Source organism: Rana temporaria, chromosome 4 (genome assembly GCF_905171775.1).
Source record: "Rana temporaria chromosome 4, aRanTem1.1, whole genome shotgun sequence".
NCBI lineage: Eukaryota > Metazoa > Chordata > Amphibia > Anura > Ranidae > Rana > Rana temporaria.
The window spans coordinates 327,055,069-327,069,542 of NC_053492.1; the positions used below are offsets into that span (position 1 = coordinate 327,055,069).

Sequence of the window (14,474 nt, forward strand, 5' to 3'; positions counted from 1 at the left end):
AAATGGTAGGGGTACAATTTACCCTGTTACAAATTCACATGGGGGGGCGGGATCTGTGGTCCCCTTTGTTAAAGGGGGCTTCCAGATTCCGGAAAGCCCCACGCCCGCAGACCCCCACAACCCCTGGGCAAGGGTTGTGGGGATGAGGCCCTTGTCCCCATCAACATGGTGACATCCTCCTTATGTTGAGGAGGGCATGTGACCTGGTACAGTTCGGGGGGGGGGGGTTCTGGTCCCCCCCCTCTTTTCCTGCGGCCTGCCAGGTTGCATGCTCGGATAAGGGTCTTTTTGAGGGGACCCCCACGCATTTTATTTTGGTTTGGGGGTTCCCCTTAATATTCAAACCAGACCCAAAGGGCCTTGTAATGGACGGGGGGGGGGGGGGGGCCATGCCGTTTTTTTCAATGGCTTTTATCTGTATTTCCAGGGCCGACAATTCATTATAGCCGCGAGTAGTTTTAAAATACTTTTTTTCCTTTACAAATGTCATTTTGTGCAGGGACTGTTCTTAACACGGGAAAATGCGCTACTTTACAGGCATACTATAGACACCCCCAGGTATGAAATTTAAAGGAATATTTCACTTTTATTGTTTCACTTTAAGCATTATTAAAATCACTTCTCTCAAAAAAACTGTCGCATTGATACATGTCCCCTGGGGCAGAACCCAGGTCCCGAAACACTTTTTATGACAATACCATGCATATAAGCCTTTAAAATTAGCAGTTTTGATTTCTCCCATAGACTTTTAAATGGTGTTCCGCAGCTTTCCAATTTGCCGCAAACACCCCAAATTGTTCGACGCGAACATCAGGCTCATCCCTAGTCAGTACACACCTGCCATAATTTAAAGTGACTCTGAATATTCCCAAATTAGCCCTGGTTCACACTGGTGCATTTTGACATGCGATTTGACATGTCAAATCGGCGGCATTTGCCGGCAATGACACCATCCTAATCGGTGCAACGCCGCATCTGCTCCAATTTTAAAAAGTGATTTCTGTACTACTTTTTGTGATTTCGGGCTGCGATTTACATTGACATCTGTTCAGAAACCTGCACAGATGTCTCCGAAATCGCGTCCGAAATTGGGACTGACAAGCTGGAGTTAAATCGTGAGAGTTCAGCTGAACTGACACAGCTTCATTCCCGCAGGCCCAGTGTGAACCTGGGCTAAAGTTTGACTGCTCTATTGGGTCTTTCCCCTGACATTTTCTTAGTCACATCCTACAACAAAAAGCCATGGTCTGCAGAGCGCTTCCAAAGCATCAGAGGGATCTCATTGTTAAAAGCTATCAGTCAGAAGGATACATAATACATTTCCAAGGCATTAGATATACCTAGAACACAGTGAAGACAATCATCAAGTGAAGAAAATATGGCACCAACAATGATGTTACCAAGAACTGGACGTCCCTCCAAAATTGGTGAGAAGAAAACTGGTCAGGGAGGCTGCCAAGTGGCCTACAGCAACATTAAAAGGAGCTGCAGGAGGATTTGGAATTACTGGCTGTGTGGCACATGTGACAACAATCTCCCAAATTCTTCATATGTCTGGCCTATGGAGTAGAGTGGCAAGACGGAAGGAAGCCTTTTCTTACCAAGAAAAACATCCCAGCCCGGCTAGATTTTGCAAAAACATCTGAAGTTTCCCAAAAGCATGTGGGAAAATGTGTTATGGTCTGATGAAACCAATGTTGAACTTTTTGTCCATAATTCCATAAGATATGTCCGGCGCAAAAACAACACTGCACATCACCAAAAGAACACAATACACACTGTGAAGCATGGTGGTGGCAGTATCATGCTTTAGAGCCGGGTTTTTTTTTCAGCTGGAACAGGGGCTTTAGTCAAGGTAGAGGGAATTATGAACAGTTCCAAATACCAGTCAATATTGGCACAAAACCTTCAGACTTCTGCTAGAAAGCTGAACATGAAGAGGAACTTAATTTTCAGCATGACAACGACCCAAAGCATACATCTAGATCAGCCTTTCTCAACCAGTGTGCCGCGGCACACTGGTGTGCCGTCAGAGGTTCTCAGGTGTGCCGCAGGATCAGTGGAGAGAAGGCTGTCAGATGAGCTCTCCTGCCGAACTGTGAGAAGCTCTGTCGGCTTCAAAATAGAAAGTAAAGTGCAGAGGAGTGTGCTGTGCTCTCTGCTTCCCCCTAGAGTGCAGTACCCGGCTCAATGAGGAATCTAGAAAGGTACTGAGCTAGAAGCTATTCATTTTAAAATGGCTTTATACATGTGTCTGTGTGTGTGTGTGCACATGTGAGTGCATGTATGTATGTGTGTGTGTGTGTGCGTGTGTGTGCATGTAGGTATGTGTGTGTGTAAGCATGTGTGTAAATGTAAGCATGTGTGTATGCGTAAAGTGAAAAAAAGTGGTATATAAATCCATAGTTTTTTTTTTCACTTTATTTTTCTATATGAGTGGGTATTGTAGCGCTGCACTCCTTTGTATTAGGTCTTGCTTTGAAGTTTTTGTGCTGAACTTTAGTGCTAGCTGCTTCATTTATTTAATTTATTTTTTCAACATATGATACACAATCATTTTTTATTTTCACCAATTTCCTTTAGCGCTGCGTCAGCCTTAGGGCTTTTCTCTTTTCCATGTGTGTATGCATGTAAGCATATGTGTAAGCATGTGTGTAAGCGTGTGTAAGCATATGTCTGTATGTATGTGTGTATGTTACTTTTAATCCTGACCCCCCCCCCCATTCCTGTACCATCAGAATGGCTTTTGTAGGGCTTGTTTAATAGCAGCAAGGACTGCTGCTCCTCTGAAAAGCAATCCATGCACAGATCGCTTTTCAGAGGCATTTGACAGGCGGTAAAGAGGCATTATGTTGCTTCCTCACCACCTGTTTTAGGCCCGTAAATGCAGCATCACTACACTGCAACTGTGCAATGCACACAGTTGCGGGGTAGTTTCAGTGCAGCCCTATTCACCCTCGGTATACCTCCAGTTGCAGCCACAGCATGTGAACACCCTCAGCTGCTGCCTCTGCAGCTAAGGTGGAGAAGTTGGGGGTGGTAAAACAGTTCAACCATGTGGTTTTACCGCCCCTATGACATGTGAACAAGTCCTTGGTTCACATCTGTGTAGCTGCATGTAGGGCAGTCCATTAATTTCCGTACCCACAAAATGCAGGGAAACAAGTCCCCAAACTTTTTTTTTTTTAAATTGCACTGCAGCAAAAGCACCACACGTTTTCCAATCTGTGGGGGTACCATTAAGAAGCAGAGCATTTGTCTGTGAGCACGATTTTGCCCGTGTTCTGCGACACACCGTAATGTGAACCAAGCCTTGGACTGGGGTGCCTCAAGACTGAAAATACTTTTTAAGGGTGCCCTGACTAGAAAAAGGTTGAGAAACACTGATCTAGATCAACAAAGGAATGGCTTCACCAGAAAAAGATAACATTTTTGGAATGGCCCAGACAGAGCCCAGGCCTGAATCCCATTGAAAATTTGTGAAGTGAACTGAAGAGGGCTGTGCACAGGAGATGTCCTCACAATCTGACAAATTTTGAATGTTTTTGCAAAGAAAAATAGGTAAGTATCAAGAAGTCAAGATGTGCCATGCTGATAGCCATAGCCAAAAAGACCAAGTTCTGTTAATAAAATCAAAAGGTGCTTCAACAAAGTATTAGTTTAAGGGTATGCACACTTATGCAACCATATTAATTCAATTTTTTTAATTTCTTTACTTCCCTACACCCAAAACATTTCAGTTTGTTGTTCAACCAAGTTGTACATTTTTTAGATCACATCAAAAGGTGGAAAAAGTTCTGAAATGATTTATCTTTGTCTCATTATTTTACATCACAGAAACCTGACAGGGTTTAAACAGGGGTGTGTAGACTTTATATCCACTGTATACATCCCATAATACCCAGGGCAGACAGACATAATAGAACAATGGAATACAGCCACACCCCAAACGACCCAGCAAAGAGTCCCCAACAGTATGAGACAATACAATATATATATCTATATATACACACACACATACATACACACATCATTTCAGTGTGGTTGTACAGCAGGTCCGATTAGTACAGATCAAACTGGGGTTCTCGGTAACAGACACAGGGCGACTTGGACATAGGAGGTGCATGGGGAGCTGAAACAATGGTTTCCCAACCTCTCCAAGTGATTCTGGGTTTCATGAGCCCCCCACCCAAAGCGACCCCCGTTACAGCACACACAGCCTCCCGCAGCGTGTCATAATTACCCGGTAGGGGAGACAGGAAAAAAAAAAAGAAGACAGAGAGGCAGGCATGTGACTACCAATAGACAGAGGCCCATGGGACCGCAACAATGATGACCCCTCACCCTGCAGGAGGTAGGCGGGAGCAAGCCACCACAGTATGTGGAGCTATGTTGTTGGTCACATGAACTCGAGAAGGAGGGGGTGCAGAGTGTCACCAGCGGTAAACAGAGAAGGAGGACCTTACCACACAGTAGCGTCAGTGCTGCCCTGGATAGCAGAACATAAGATAGTACCGTATCCCACTATGCAAATAATAAGTGCACCCCCCGAAGGTGGGATGCAGTCTAGGCTCGCTAACACGCAAGGCCTGCAGACCACCACTTAGACCGAACAACTCGCTGGAAGTCCACTACCGAGAAGTGGGGGTTGAAAAGCAGAGGAATAACATCTAAGAATGCCGAATTTAAAATGTAAGAGTCCACAAACCACAGGATGGACTGTGGGTGTCTCAAAATAGCACAGTGCCACGTCCTTGACTAAAGCAAGAAACAAAATTGTTGTAGAAATATTATTTTATTGAAACAAACCCAGCATGGGTAGTTGCATCAACACTAGGTAATTACATTGAATAAAATACATAAAAAAGGTACAAAATAAAAAATGACATAAATTACAATGATTACAAAACACTTTTAAACCAAAAACTGGTCCAAAGAAGGCATCAACAGAGTGATGACTATCATATATATTGATATTCAGGGCAAGCTCTACATGTTTCGCGGGAAGATCCGCTTCATCGGGAGCTATTGGTATTTCATCCACGGTAATGGAAATGGTTTAGGATTGAACTCAATAGGAAATTATAAAATATATAATAAAGTTGCGTAGTTTCCTTTCATCAAGCGGTTTTGATGTTAAAGAAGGCTGGTGGATTGTCCAAAAACGATCAGTAAAGCGGTAGTTCACCCACAATCCCATGATGTTACCATCGAGACAGGCATTGTAGCGCGAGCTACAGTATGCCTGTCCCGATTTTTTTAACCCCGTACTCACCTCGTAGTCGTCCATCGTAGATTCCGGCTCCCGCGGGGAATGGGCGTGCCTATGGAGAGGGAGGATGATTGACGGCCGGCCCTGGCACGTCACTCTCCCCGAAGACAGCCGGAGTAGGTCTCGGCTCTTCACGGCGCGTGCGCACAGGCTATGCGCACGCGTCGTGAAGACCAAGCCTATTTCGGCTATTTCCGGAGAAGCGTGATGCGCCAGAGCCGGCCGTCAATCATCCTCCGTCTCCAGAGGCACGCCCATTCCCCGGTATCTTCGATGGACGACTACAAGGTGAGTATGGGGGGAAAAAATTCGGGACAGGCATACTGTAGCTCGCGCTACAGTGCCTGATTTAAAGGTAAAAGAAAAAAATTTTTTTTTTTTCCTGTCGATAGGGTGAACCCCCGCTGTAAGTAAGTGCGTTGGTTATAGTGTTAAATTGACTGAATATTACAAGCAACAAAGGCAAGTAAAATCAGATAAAAGGGGACACGTGTCCCATAAGTGTCAGAAGTAAATTCTAGACATGCAAAAACCATGAGGCATTGTGGAAGCTGAGCAATGGACACACCAGCCAGACCGCCGAATCAATGACACAGAAGCACTCTCCTATACCCTGCTGTGTCATTGATTCAGCCAGGCCACCGGTAGACCTGTGAAACCAGCACCATACACAGACTCAACAAAAAAAAAAAGAGTTTAGACCACAGACTCTGATACAAAATCTGCCGCCAAAGCAAGGGGCAGGGCCAACCTGCAAACAGCAGGTGGGAGATCAATCCTGGATGGGTAGGGACCCTGACAGCATAGCATAGACTCCCAGAAACCCAATAATGGCAGTGTCCAGGACAGGAGGAGATGCTGACTGCTATAGAAGGGCCTCCTCAAAGAGGAGCTGTACTTGAGAATGACTCAGGACCACAAAACGGCCGCTCCGGGCGTTCCCAGTACATGTAATAGATGTATTGAAACAGTCATAACAAGAGAAAACCAAAGCAGAACAGCACAAAACAAAAAGGTCAGCCTACAAAACTCAGAGAGGCCACGGACACCCATTCCTCAGCATAAGGAAATGCACAGACCTATGACCCAAAGGATAACTACACAGGGTCCCCTGACAAACATACACATGCATGATGCAGCAGACGTAACTGCCACCACCCAAGTCCCCACAATAGGCACAGACATGGTGGGATGCAGATATGGTGAGGACCCATCCAAGGCATAGTGCAACTCAAGTGGCAGGGCCTGCTGAAATGTTGAGCTGTACTCTCGGCCATCTGTTGCACTGGGCCAGTCAGGCTACTTCCAAGGACATCTAGGGAGAAAGGCGGGTGAAGCTATGGTGAGTGGGTTGGATGTTCCATGCCACCCTGTCTTCTGCTGTCACCTCAGCAAGGCTCTCTCCTAGACTCTGACCCTGACAGCACCAGCCATGCCCAATCAGCCATAGAGAGTCCGTACTACGGGCACACCAGGGATCTGTTGTAAGACCTGCCCGCACTGTTTTGTCAAGACGGAGAATGAGCGTGGGACAAAAACCGTCGCCCCTGGCCAGGAAGCAGAGCACAGGAGAGAAAATGCAACGGAAGGGCAAATGCCCACAGGCAAAATGGCAGATGTAGCCAACCCCCTCCCCTTGCAGGCCAGAGAAAGGATGACACTGGAGGCACACACATCTGCCCCCTTCAGAGAGAGATTGTGGGCGACTGACACAGAAAAGGGCAGTGCCTCGAGTCAAAATGGCTGCAATCTGCCTCAGTAGGCCACAAGCCGCGGACAAAACGTGGGAGCTGCCAGACTGCATAGCAGAGGCACACAGGAAACCCACACCGTACATTCCCACAGCCCCAAGACTCACATACCAACTGGAAAGGGAGGAGGAGGCCCACTTAGGTAAAAGCCAACCACCCAGAAAAAATGGCTGCTGTCATCCACATGGAGGCCACCAGGTACCGTACAGCCGGAGTGAGCCCAGAGAGGGGAAGGAGGTGCCACTGCATGTTTTCTGCTTAGCTAGGCTCCTCCTCAGCACCACAGGAGGGGAGTGCCACTGGAAAAAGGGAGGGGTGTCCTAGTGGTGACTGACCAGCCCCAAATCCACTAAGCCCAGGGGAAGACACACAACCTTGCAGAAGGCGATAGGAGGGCAGGTGTGGGAGGAAGAGCCTGGATGCAGAGGACCAGATCCTGGAGGGTGGAGAAAAATGGTGGAGGGCCAACCACCCCAGGGAGAACCCGCAGTCCGCCACTGCACCTCAGGGAAAAAGGGGGCGTCTACTTACCAGTCCAGTCGAGATAGCGAGAACTGCTCCCAAGACAAATCCTCCTCTCCACTGAAGTGGGAGGCTTTTCAGCCAGGGTAACACTGACACGGACTCTAGCGCCTGTTCATATGTGTTCCCACAAGCCGTTTAACTCGCTGGCCTCCCCAGTCCAGGATGGGGCTTTGTCACGCTCTCATTGGCCAGGCTCGGGTGACTACAGGGATCTAGATTATACAGCATGTCGCCCAGCCATTGAAGATCTCTGAAGAAAAAATCCCAGAAAAAAGGAAAAAAAAAAAAGCTATAAAACCACAGGTCTCAGAAGGGAGCTAGGCAGAAGAAAACTGAGCTGCTTATGGCAGAGAAGGGGTCGACTATCAGCTAGGAATGCCCATAGGCAGTGCTGTGTTTTTTTGTGCCTATTGTCCTACTCCATATAACCCAACTGTCAAAAATAAGAAAGAGCTATGTCCATCAATGAACACAAGAGAATTTTTTTATCTTTCCTCTGCTGAGCTCCTCCATGACTCTTATCAGTTTGGAAACTTCTCTGCACTTACTTCAGTTCCCCAATATCCTTTTAATGAACTGGTGCCCAAAACTGAAGTGCATACTCTAGATGAGGTTTTACGGTTTTGTACAGGGGCAAAATTAGGTCTCTCACGGCAGTCCATACCTCTGAATACAAGAAACAATTTTGCTTGCTTTGGAAACCACAGCTTGGCATCGCATGCCATTATATAGCTTAGGATCTACCAGAACACTCAGATCCTTCACCATCGATTACCCCAGTTGTACTCCCCCTAGTATGTGTCTATACCGGCAGGAAACGGAGGACGTCATATGACGCCCACCCAGGATGGGAGATCCCATCTGCGGACATCATTGAAGTGGTTAAACAGTGCATTGAGGTCAGCTTGTAAGTTGGAGACATTCTGTAATGATGTTATTACACTGCAAAGCTTGGTGTCATCCGCAAAGACTGAAATTGTACTTTTAATCCAAGACTTTATTTCATTTAGAAATAGATTTAAAGTAAGGGTCAAAACACTAACCTTAGACTATTCAGAGAATGAATTATAAACTAGTACTCTTTAAATACAGTCTTTTAGGCAGTTTTCTATCCATTTAAAAAAAAAATGATTTTGACAAGCCTGTAGACTTACACGTTAATTATTTTGCAACAGCCACGTCTAAGGTTTGCTTACCTCCTCAAAAAAAAAAAATCTGATTTGTTTTTACAACTTCTGTCTTTCATGAATCAATGCTGTCTATTGCTTGAAATATTTTTTTTTTTCTTCTATCAAAAACTAATTTATGTGGTATTTTAATAAACTTTCCAGTGTCTTCCCAACAATAGAAGTTAAACTAAAAGGACTGTAATTACGCAAAGACTTTGATCCCTTTTTTAATATAGGTACCACATTGGCCTTACTCCAATCCAGTGGTACCAACTGAACATGCAGGGCAAAAAACAAACAACAAAGCAAATGTAATTGCACGATAGACATTTCTAACAGGGTTAAAAGAAAATTCACAAAATGTATTTGGTAGGTGAAGTCCTTAGTCTGTGACTTTTACTTACTAGAATTGAAAATGCAATTCCCAATGTAAAGAATACTGCAAACCACTTCACACGTGTGCCAAAACTTAGCGATGTTGAATCCAAAACCTTAAAAACACAAATTAAGAATGATTTTGTCATTGTCTGAAAGAATTTGCTGATAAAATAAAATACATAAAAACAAACTCTTTAAATTGTAGTTTTGCATGCAAAGAATTTCACAACATGCATTTTAGAAGAGAAATATTGAGTCAAAGTATATTACTTGCTTTAAGCTGCAGAAAAGTGAAAATTCAGTCTATATATTTGATTGGTTTAATATACCATAGTGCAGGTTTGAGAATAACAAATTCTTGATAGGCTTGAAAGCTTGCACTGCAAACTACATTGTTAGTAAATAAATGGTGCATCCTATATTTCTAATTTTATGGCTACCATCTATGGTTAGCACAATACTTCGGCTGGCCATACATTGTACAATTTTCCCTTAGATTTACCAAAGCCATATAATAGGAGTTCAAATCTAAACACTTTAAATGTGTATGCAATTAGACAGGTCCCTGCACTACATAGTTGAAGGTAAATGTAAAGGAAATTGAATAAAACAATTGTATAATGTATGGCCAGCCTAACTTATAATTTACTGCTAGCTTGTCAACCTTGTTTTTAACCAACAGCTTTACCTTTCTGAAGTTGATGGCAATCCTTTGGCAAGCAAAAGCAAAACAAAAAAGACAGTTACTTGCAGAAATACACGTTACTTCCAATTTTAAGTCCCCCCCCCTCCCCCCAGGACCTATTGAACACAGATACTTACAAATAAAGTTGATCAAGTACACTATGAAAAAATATAACAGCATTGAAAATACAGAGATCAGAAAACATTTTGACAAAGAAAAATAATGTAGCATTTTTCGGTAGCAATTTTTTTAATATATTACAGTATCTCACAAAAGTGAGTACATCCCTCACATTTTTGTAAAATATTTTATTACATATTTTCATGGGACAACACTGAAGAAATTGGTGACCAAGACCATACAGCGGTTTACCAGGACAGGTTCCACTCTGAACAGGCCTTGCCATGCTCAACCAAAGAAGTTGAGTGCACGTGCTCAGCGTCATATCCAGAGGTTGTCTTTGGGAAATAGACGTATGAGTGCTGCCAGCATTGCTACAGAGGTTGAAGAGGTGGTGGGGGGGTCAGCCTGTCAGTGCTCAGACCATACACCGCACACTGCATCAAACTGGTCTGCATGGCTGCCATCCCAGAAGGAAGCCTCTTCTAAAGATGATGCACAAGAAAATCCACAGTTTGCTGAAGACAAGCAGACTAAGGACATGGGATTACTAGAACTATGTCCTGTGGTCTGATGAGACCAAGATAAACCTATTTGGTTCAGATGGTGTCAATCGTGAGTGGCGGCAACCAGGTAAAGAATACAAAGACAAGTGTGTCTTGCCTACAGTCAAGCATGGTGGTGGGAGTGTCATGGTCTGGGGCTGCATGAGTGCTGTCGGCAATGGGGAGCTACAGTTCATTGAGGGAACCATGAATGCCAACATGTACTCTGACATACTGAACAGAGCATGATCCCCTCCCTTAAGAGACTGAGCCGCAGGGCAGTATTCCAACATATTAATGACCCCAAACACACCTCCAAGACTGCCTTGCTAAAGAAGCTGAGGGTAAAGGTGATGGACTGGCCAAGCATGTCTTCAGACCTAAACACTATTGAGCATCTGTGGGGCATCCTCAAAACGGAAGGTGGAGGAGTTGTAAGGTCTCTAACATTCACCAGTTCTGTGATGTCATCATGGAGGAGTTGAAGAGAACTCCAGTGGCAACGTGTGAAGCTCTGGTGAACTCCATGCCCAAGAGGGTTAAAGCGGGAGTTCACCCAATTCGTTTTTTTTTTTCTCTTTTCCCCTTAGCTTCATGCTCGTTTTGTCTAGGGGAATCGGCTATTTGTTTTAAAATATGAGCCGTACTTACCGTTTTCGAGATGCATCTTCTCCGTCGGCTTCCGGGTATGGGTCTTCGGGAGCGGGCGTTCCTTCTTGATTGACAGTCTTCCGAGAGGCTTCCGACGGTCGCATCCATCGCGTCACTCGTAGCCGAAAGAAGCCGAACGTCGGTGCTGCTCTATACTGCGCACCGACGTTCGGCTTCTTTCGGAAAATCGTGACGCGATGGATGCGACTATCGAAGACTGTCAATCAAGAAGGAACGCCCAGTCCCGCAGCCCATACCCTGGAAGCGGCGGAAAAGATGCATCTCGTAAACGGTAAGTACAGGTCATATTTTAAAACAACTCGCCGATTCCCCTAGACAAAACGAGCATGAAGCTAAGGGGAAAATGTGTTCTCTATGGGTGAACCTCCGCTTTAAGGCAGTGCTGGAAAATATTAGTGGCCACACAAAATATTGACACTTTGGGCCCAATTTGGACATTTTCACTTAGGGGGGTAATCACATTTGTTGCTAGTGTTTTAGACATTAAATGACTGTGTGTTCAGTTTTTTTGAGGGGACAGCAAATTTACACTGTTATACAAGCTGTACACTCACTACTTTACAATGTAGCAAAGTGAAATTTCTTCAGTGTTGTCACATGAAAAGAAGTAATAAGATATTTTACAAAAACGTGAGGGGTATACTCACGTTTGTGAAAAACGATTATATATATATATATATATATATATACACACACACACACACACACACATATACGTATATACATATATACATACACACACACACACACACACACACACACACACAGCAGAACAAAAAAAGGTAAGACTTGGTCAAGGTGGCAGGAGAACCCTGACAGAGTTCCAGTCACAGTCATTTTATATTCAATGTAATTTTATTGAAATTTTTCATATAATTTTACAAAACAAGAAATTTTCAACATACTTCACTAAAGAAATATACATCACATAAAACATATTACACATAAACATATACAAACCCTCATGATGGCCAAGTAGAGGCTCCTTTATATCTGCTGTCCAGGATATCTCAGGCCAGGTGGTAAATTCCCACTCTGATGTAATGACAACATTTCAGACTTATACTCCTAAATTCTTATATACTACCACAGCAATCCAGGACTTTCTCTCAGGGTGCACTTTGCAGCGACTTTTGGTCTCATAGGGGTATGCTTAATGCTCCTCTCACAAACAAGGGATTACTGGAGGCTCTGGCCCTTTCCCCTCCTAGAAAATCTCCCTAGGGCGGACGAACTACCGGCAAAGTTATACAAAAAGTATGCAGACTTTCTGCTACCACAATTGAAGCAGATTTTGATGGAGGCTCTGGAACTAGGTCAACTGCCTCCGTTCATTATGAAGGCCACCATAATTCTTATACTTAAGCCAGGCAAAGACCTCTCCTTCCGGACTCCTACAGGCCCATTTCACTATTAACGAAGGACATAAAACATTTGGCCAGGGGGCGTGGCCTGGACATGGCTGAGTGAGGACGCTTTTACATCGAGCTCCCGGCCTGATCCCCCAATTACCGGCTAAAATAACCCTTACACCGGCATGTACTCGGCCAAACGGTACAAAACCAGAGCGGCAACGAAGGAGACACCGACCGGCAAGATCTCGGGCGAAATACAGAAGTATTTCAAGTCCCTGCAGGAGATCCCCCCCGAGGACGCATTAACCACACCACAAGGCGCTGCACGTGGAGCAGAGGGAGAGGCCCAACCACCGGACTGTAGTGAGGAGATTACCAGCAACGCGCACACCGAGGCCAGTTCTCCGGAGAACCCCCCAGAAGAGATGCCGACCCTACAGATACTGGGTGACGGGGGGATGGACCAAGATATCCGGGCGTTGTTGCAAGCCCTGCCGACCAGGTCCGACATTGAGGCCCTGATCCTGCGCCTGGAGGAGACGCACAGGCGCGACATACAGGAGGTGCGGGGAGAGGTTTCCGGCCTCACGGAGAGAGTGGCGTCAGGAGAGGAATCGGTGTCTTCCCTGGAGGCTAGAGTGGCAGCACTTGAACAGGCCCGGGACCACCACGAGTCGGCGGTGTCCCTCCAGTTACACTTGGAGGACGTGGAAGACCGGAGCCGCCGTAACAATCTGCGGCTCCGGGGTGTCCCAGAAACGGCAGAGGTGGAAGATGTCGGGGCCCGAGTGACAGAGATCTTCCGGGGCATACTGGGAGAACCGGAGGCAGTGATCGAATTGGACAGGGCGCACAGAGCGCTAGGCCCCAAGCCGACGGACCCGGACAGACCCCGCGACATAATATGCCGGCTCCACCGGTATGTCCAACGAGAAGCCATCCTCCGAAGGGCCTGAGATCAGGAGGACATCGGAGTGGATGGTGCCCGGGTCAGAGTTATGCAAGACCTGTCCAGAACTACGCTCCGCCGCAGGGCGCTGCTGAGACCCCTGCTGGATCTCGCCAGACAGACCGACCATACTTACCGCTGGGGATATCCCCTGGCTGTCACCTTCCGCAAAGATGCAGACGCCTTCACGCTCCAGACGACGGCAGACCTCCCAGCTCTGTTTCGGTTTATGGAGACGGATCCCATACCGGTGCCCGACTGGCTACAGCTCCTGCCCCGGCAGACCGGCCGTTCCGGAATAGCAGCCCACCGCGGTCCCTTGCAACCCAGGCAGCGGAGGAACGGGAGGCGGCGCAACTAGAACGAAGTCGGAGCCCCACGTGAGTAGGCCTTGGGCCGCACTCCCCTGACACTGGATCCCCTAGGTTGTCCCCCCATTTTTTTGGACACTTGGTCCGTGCCCTCTTTCCTTCTCCCACCCTGGCATCCCACCTGCATTAACGCTGCCCTGATCCCATGGTACGACGCCTTCTGAGGATGTGAGCCCCCTCTTTTTTCTCTTTCCCCCTGAGGCTGACCCCGTTGGATGGGACCCCCAGAGCTGCAGCCCTCACCTATAGACCTGACCATTTTGTACCCCGCCGGCCGGAGACACCGCTCCCCCGCCCTTGCCTTAGGCTGGAATGGGAAACTCACTCGGGAACCCAGCATTGTGTGTGCAACGGTGAGAGGGGAATATGCGGGACAGTGTTTTGCTCCCTGGACTGTCACGGTGTGACGAACTACCGTGTAGGAGGGTGGGGGTTGAGCGAAACAACTGGCAGGGCTCCCCGGGAGGGGGAAGGGAGGCTATCGGGGGGAATGCGAGCAGCGATGCGGCATGGAGGTGCGTGGCCCACGGTTTGGGCGCTGACGCCAAGGGAACTTGAACTGGAACGAAATGTTGCTGTTGGAGGAGGAACGACCGTTACTCTGCCCCCCCTGTTTTGGGGCATTGTCCTGAGGAGAGGGAGGTGGGTTGCGTTGTGGGGTGAGGGGTGAAGGGATATGTCT

At 46.6% G+C, this 14,474-nt stretch overlaps 1 protein-coding gene across 4 annotated transcripts in view; it reads right to left on the reverse strand.

Moving 5' to 3' along the window:
- The window catches only part of SFT2D1 (SFT2 domain containing 1), a 775,689-nt gene that overhangs the window by 630,746 nt on the left and 130,469 nt on the right, over nt 1–14,474 (reverse strand). For 3 of the 4 annotated variants that reach the window (XM_040350714.1, XM_040350710.1, XM_040350712.1), the window contains exon 2: nt 9,122–9,208. In XM_040350714.1, coding sequence (XP_040206648.1) covers nt 9,122–9,208 — 87 coding nt within the window. Of the gene's footprint in view, nt 1–9,121; nt 9,209–9,783; nt 9,806–14,474 lie in introns of all 4 variants that reach the window. The other variant, XM_040350713.1, reaches the window with a different exon arrangement.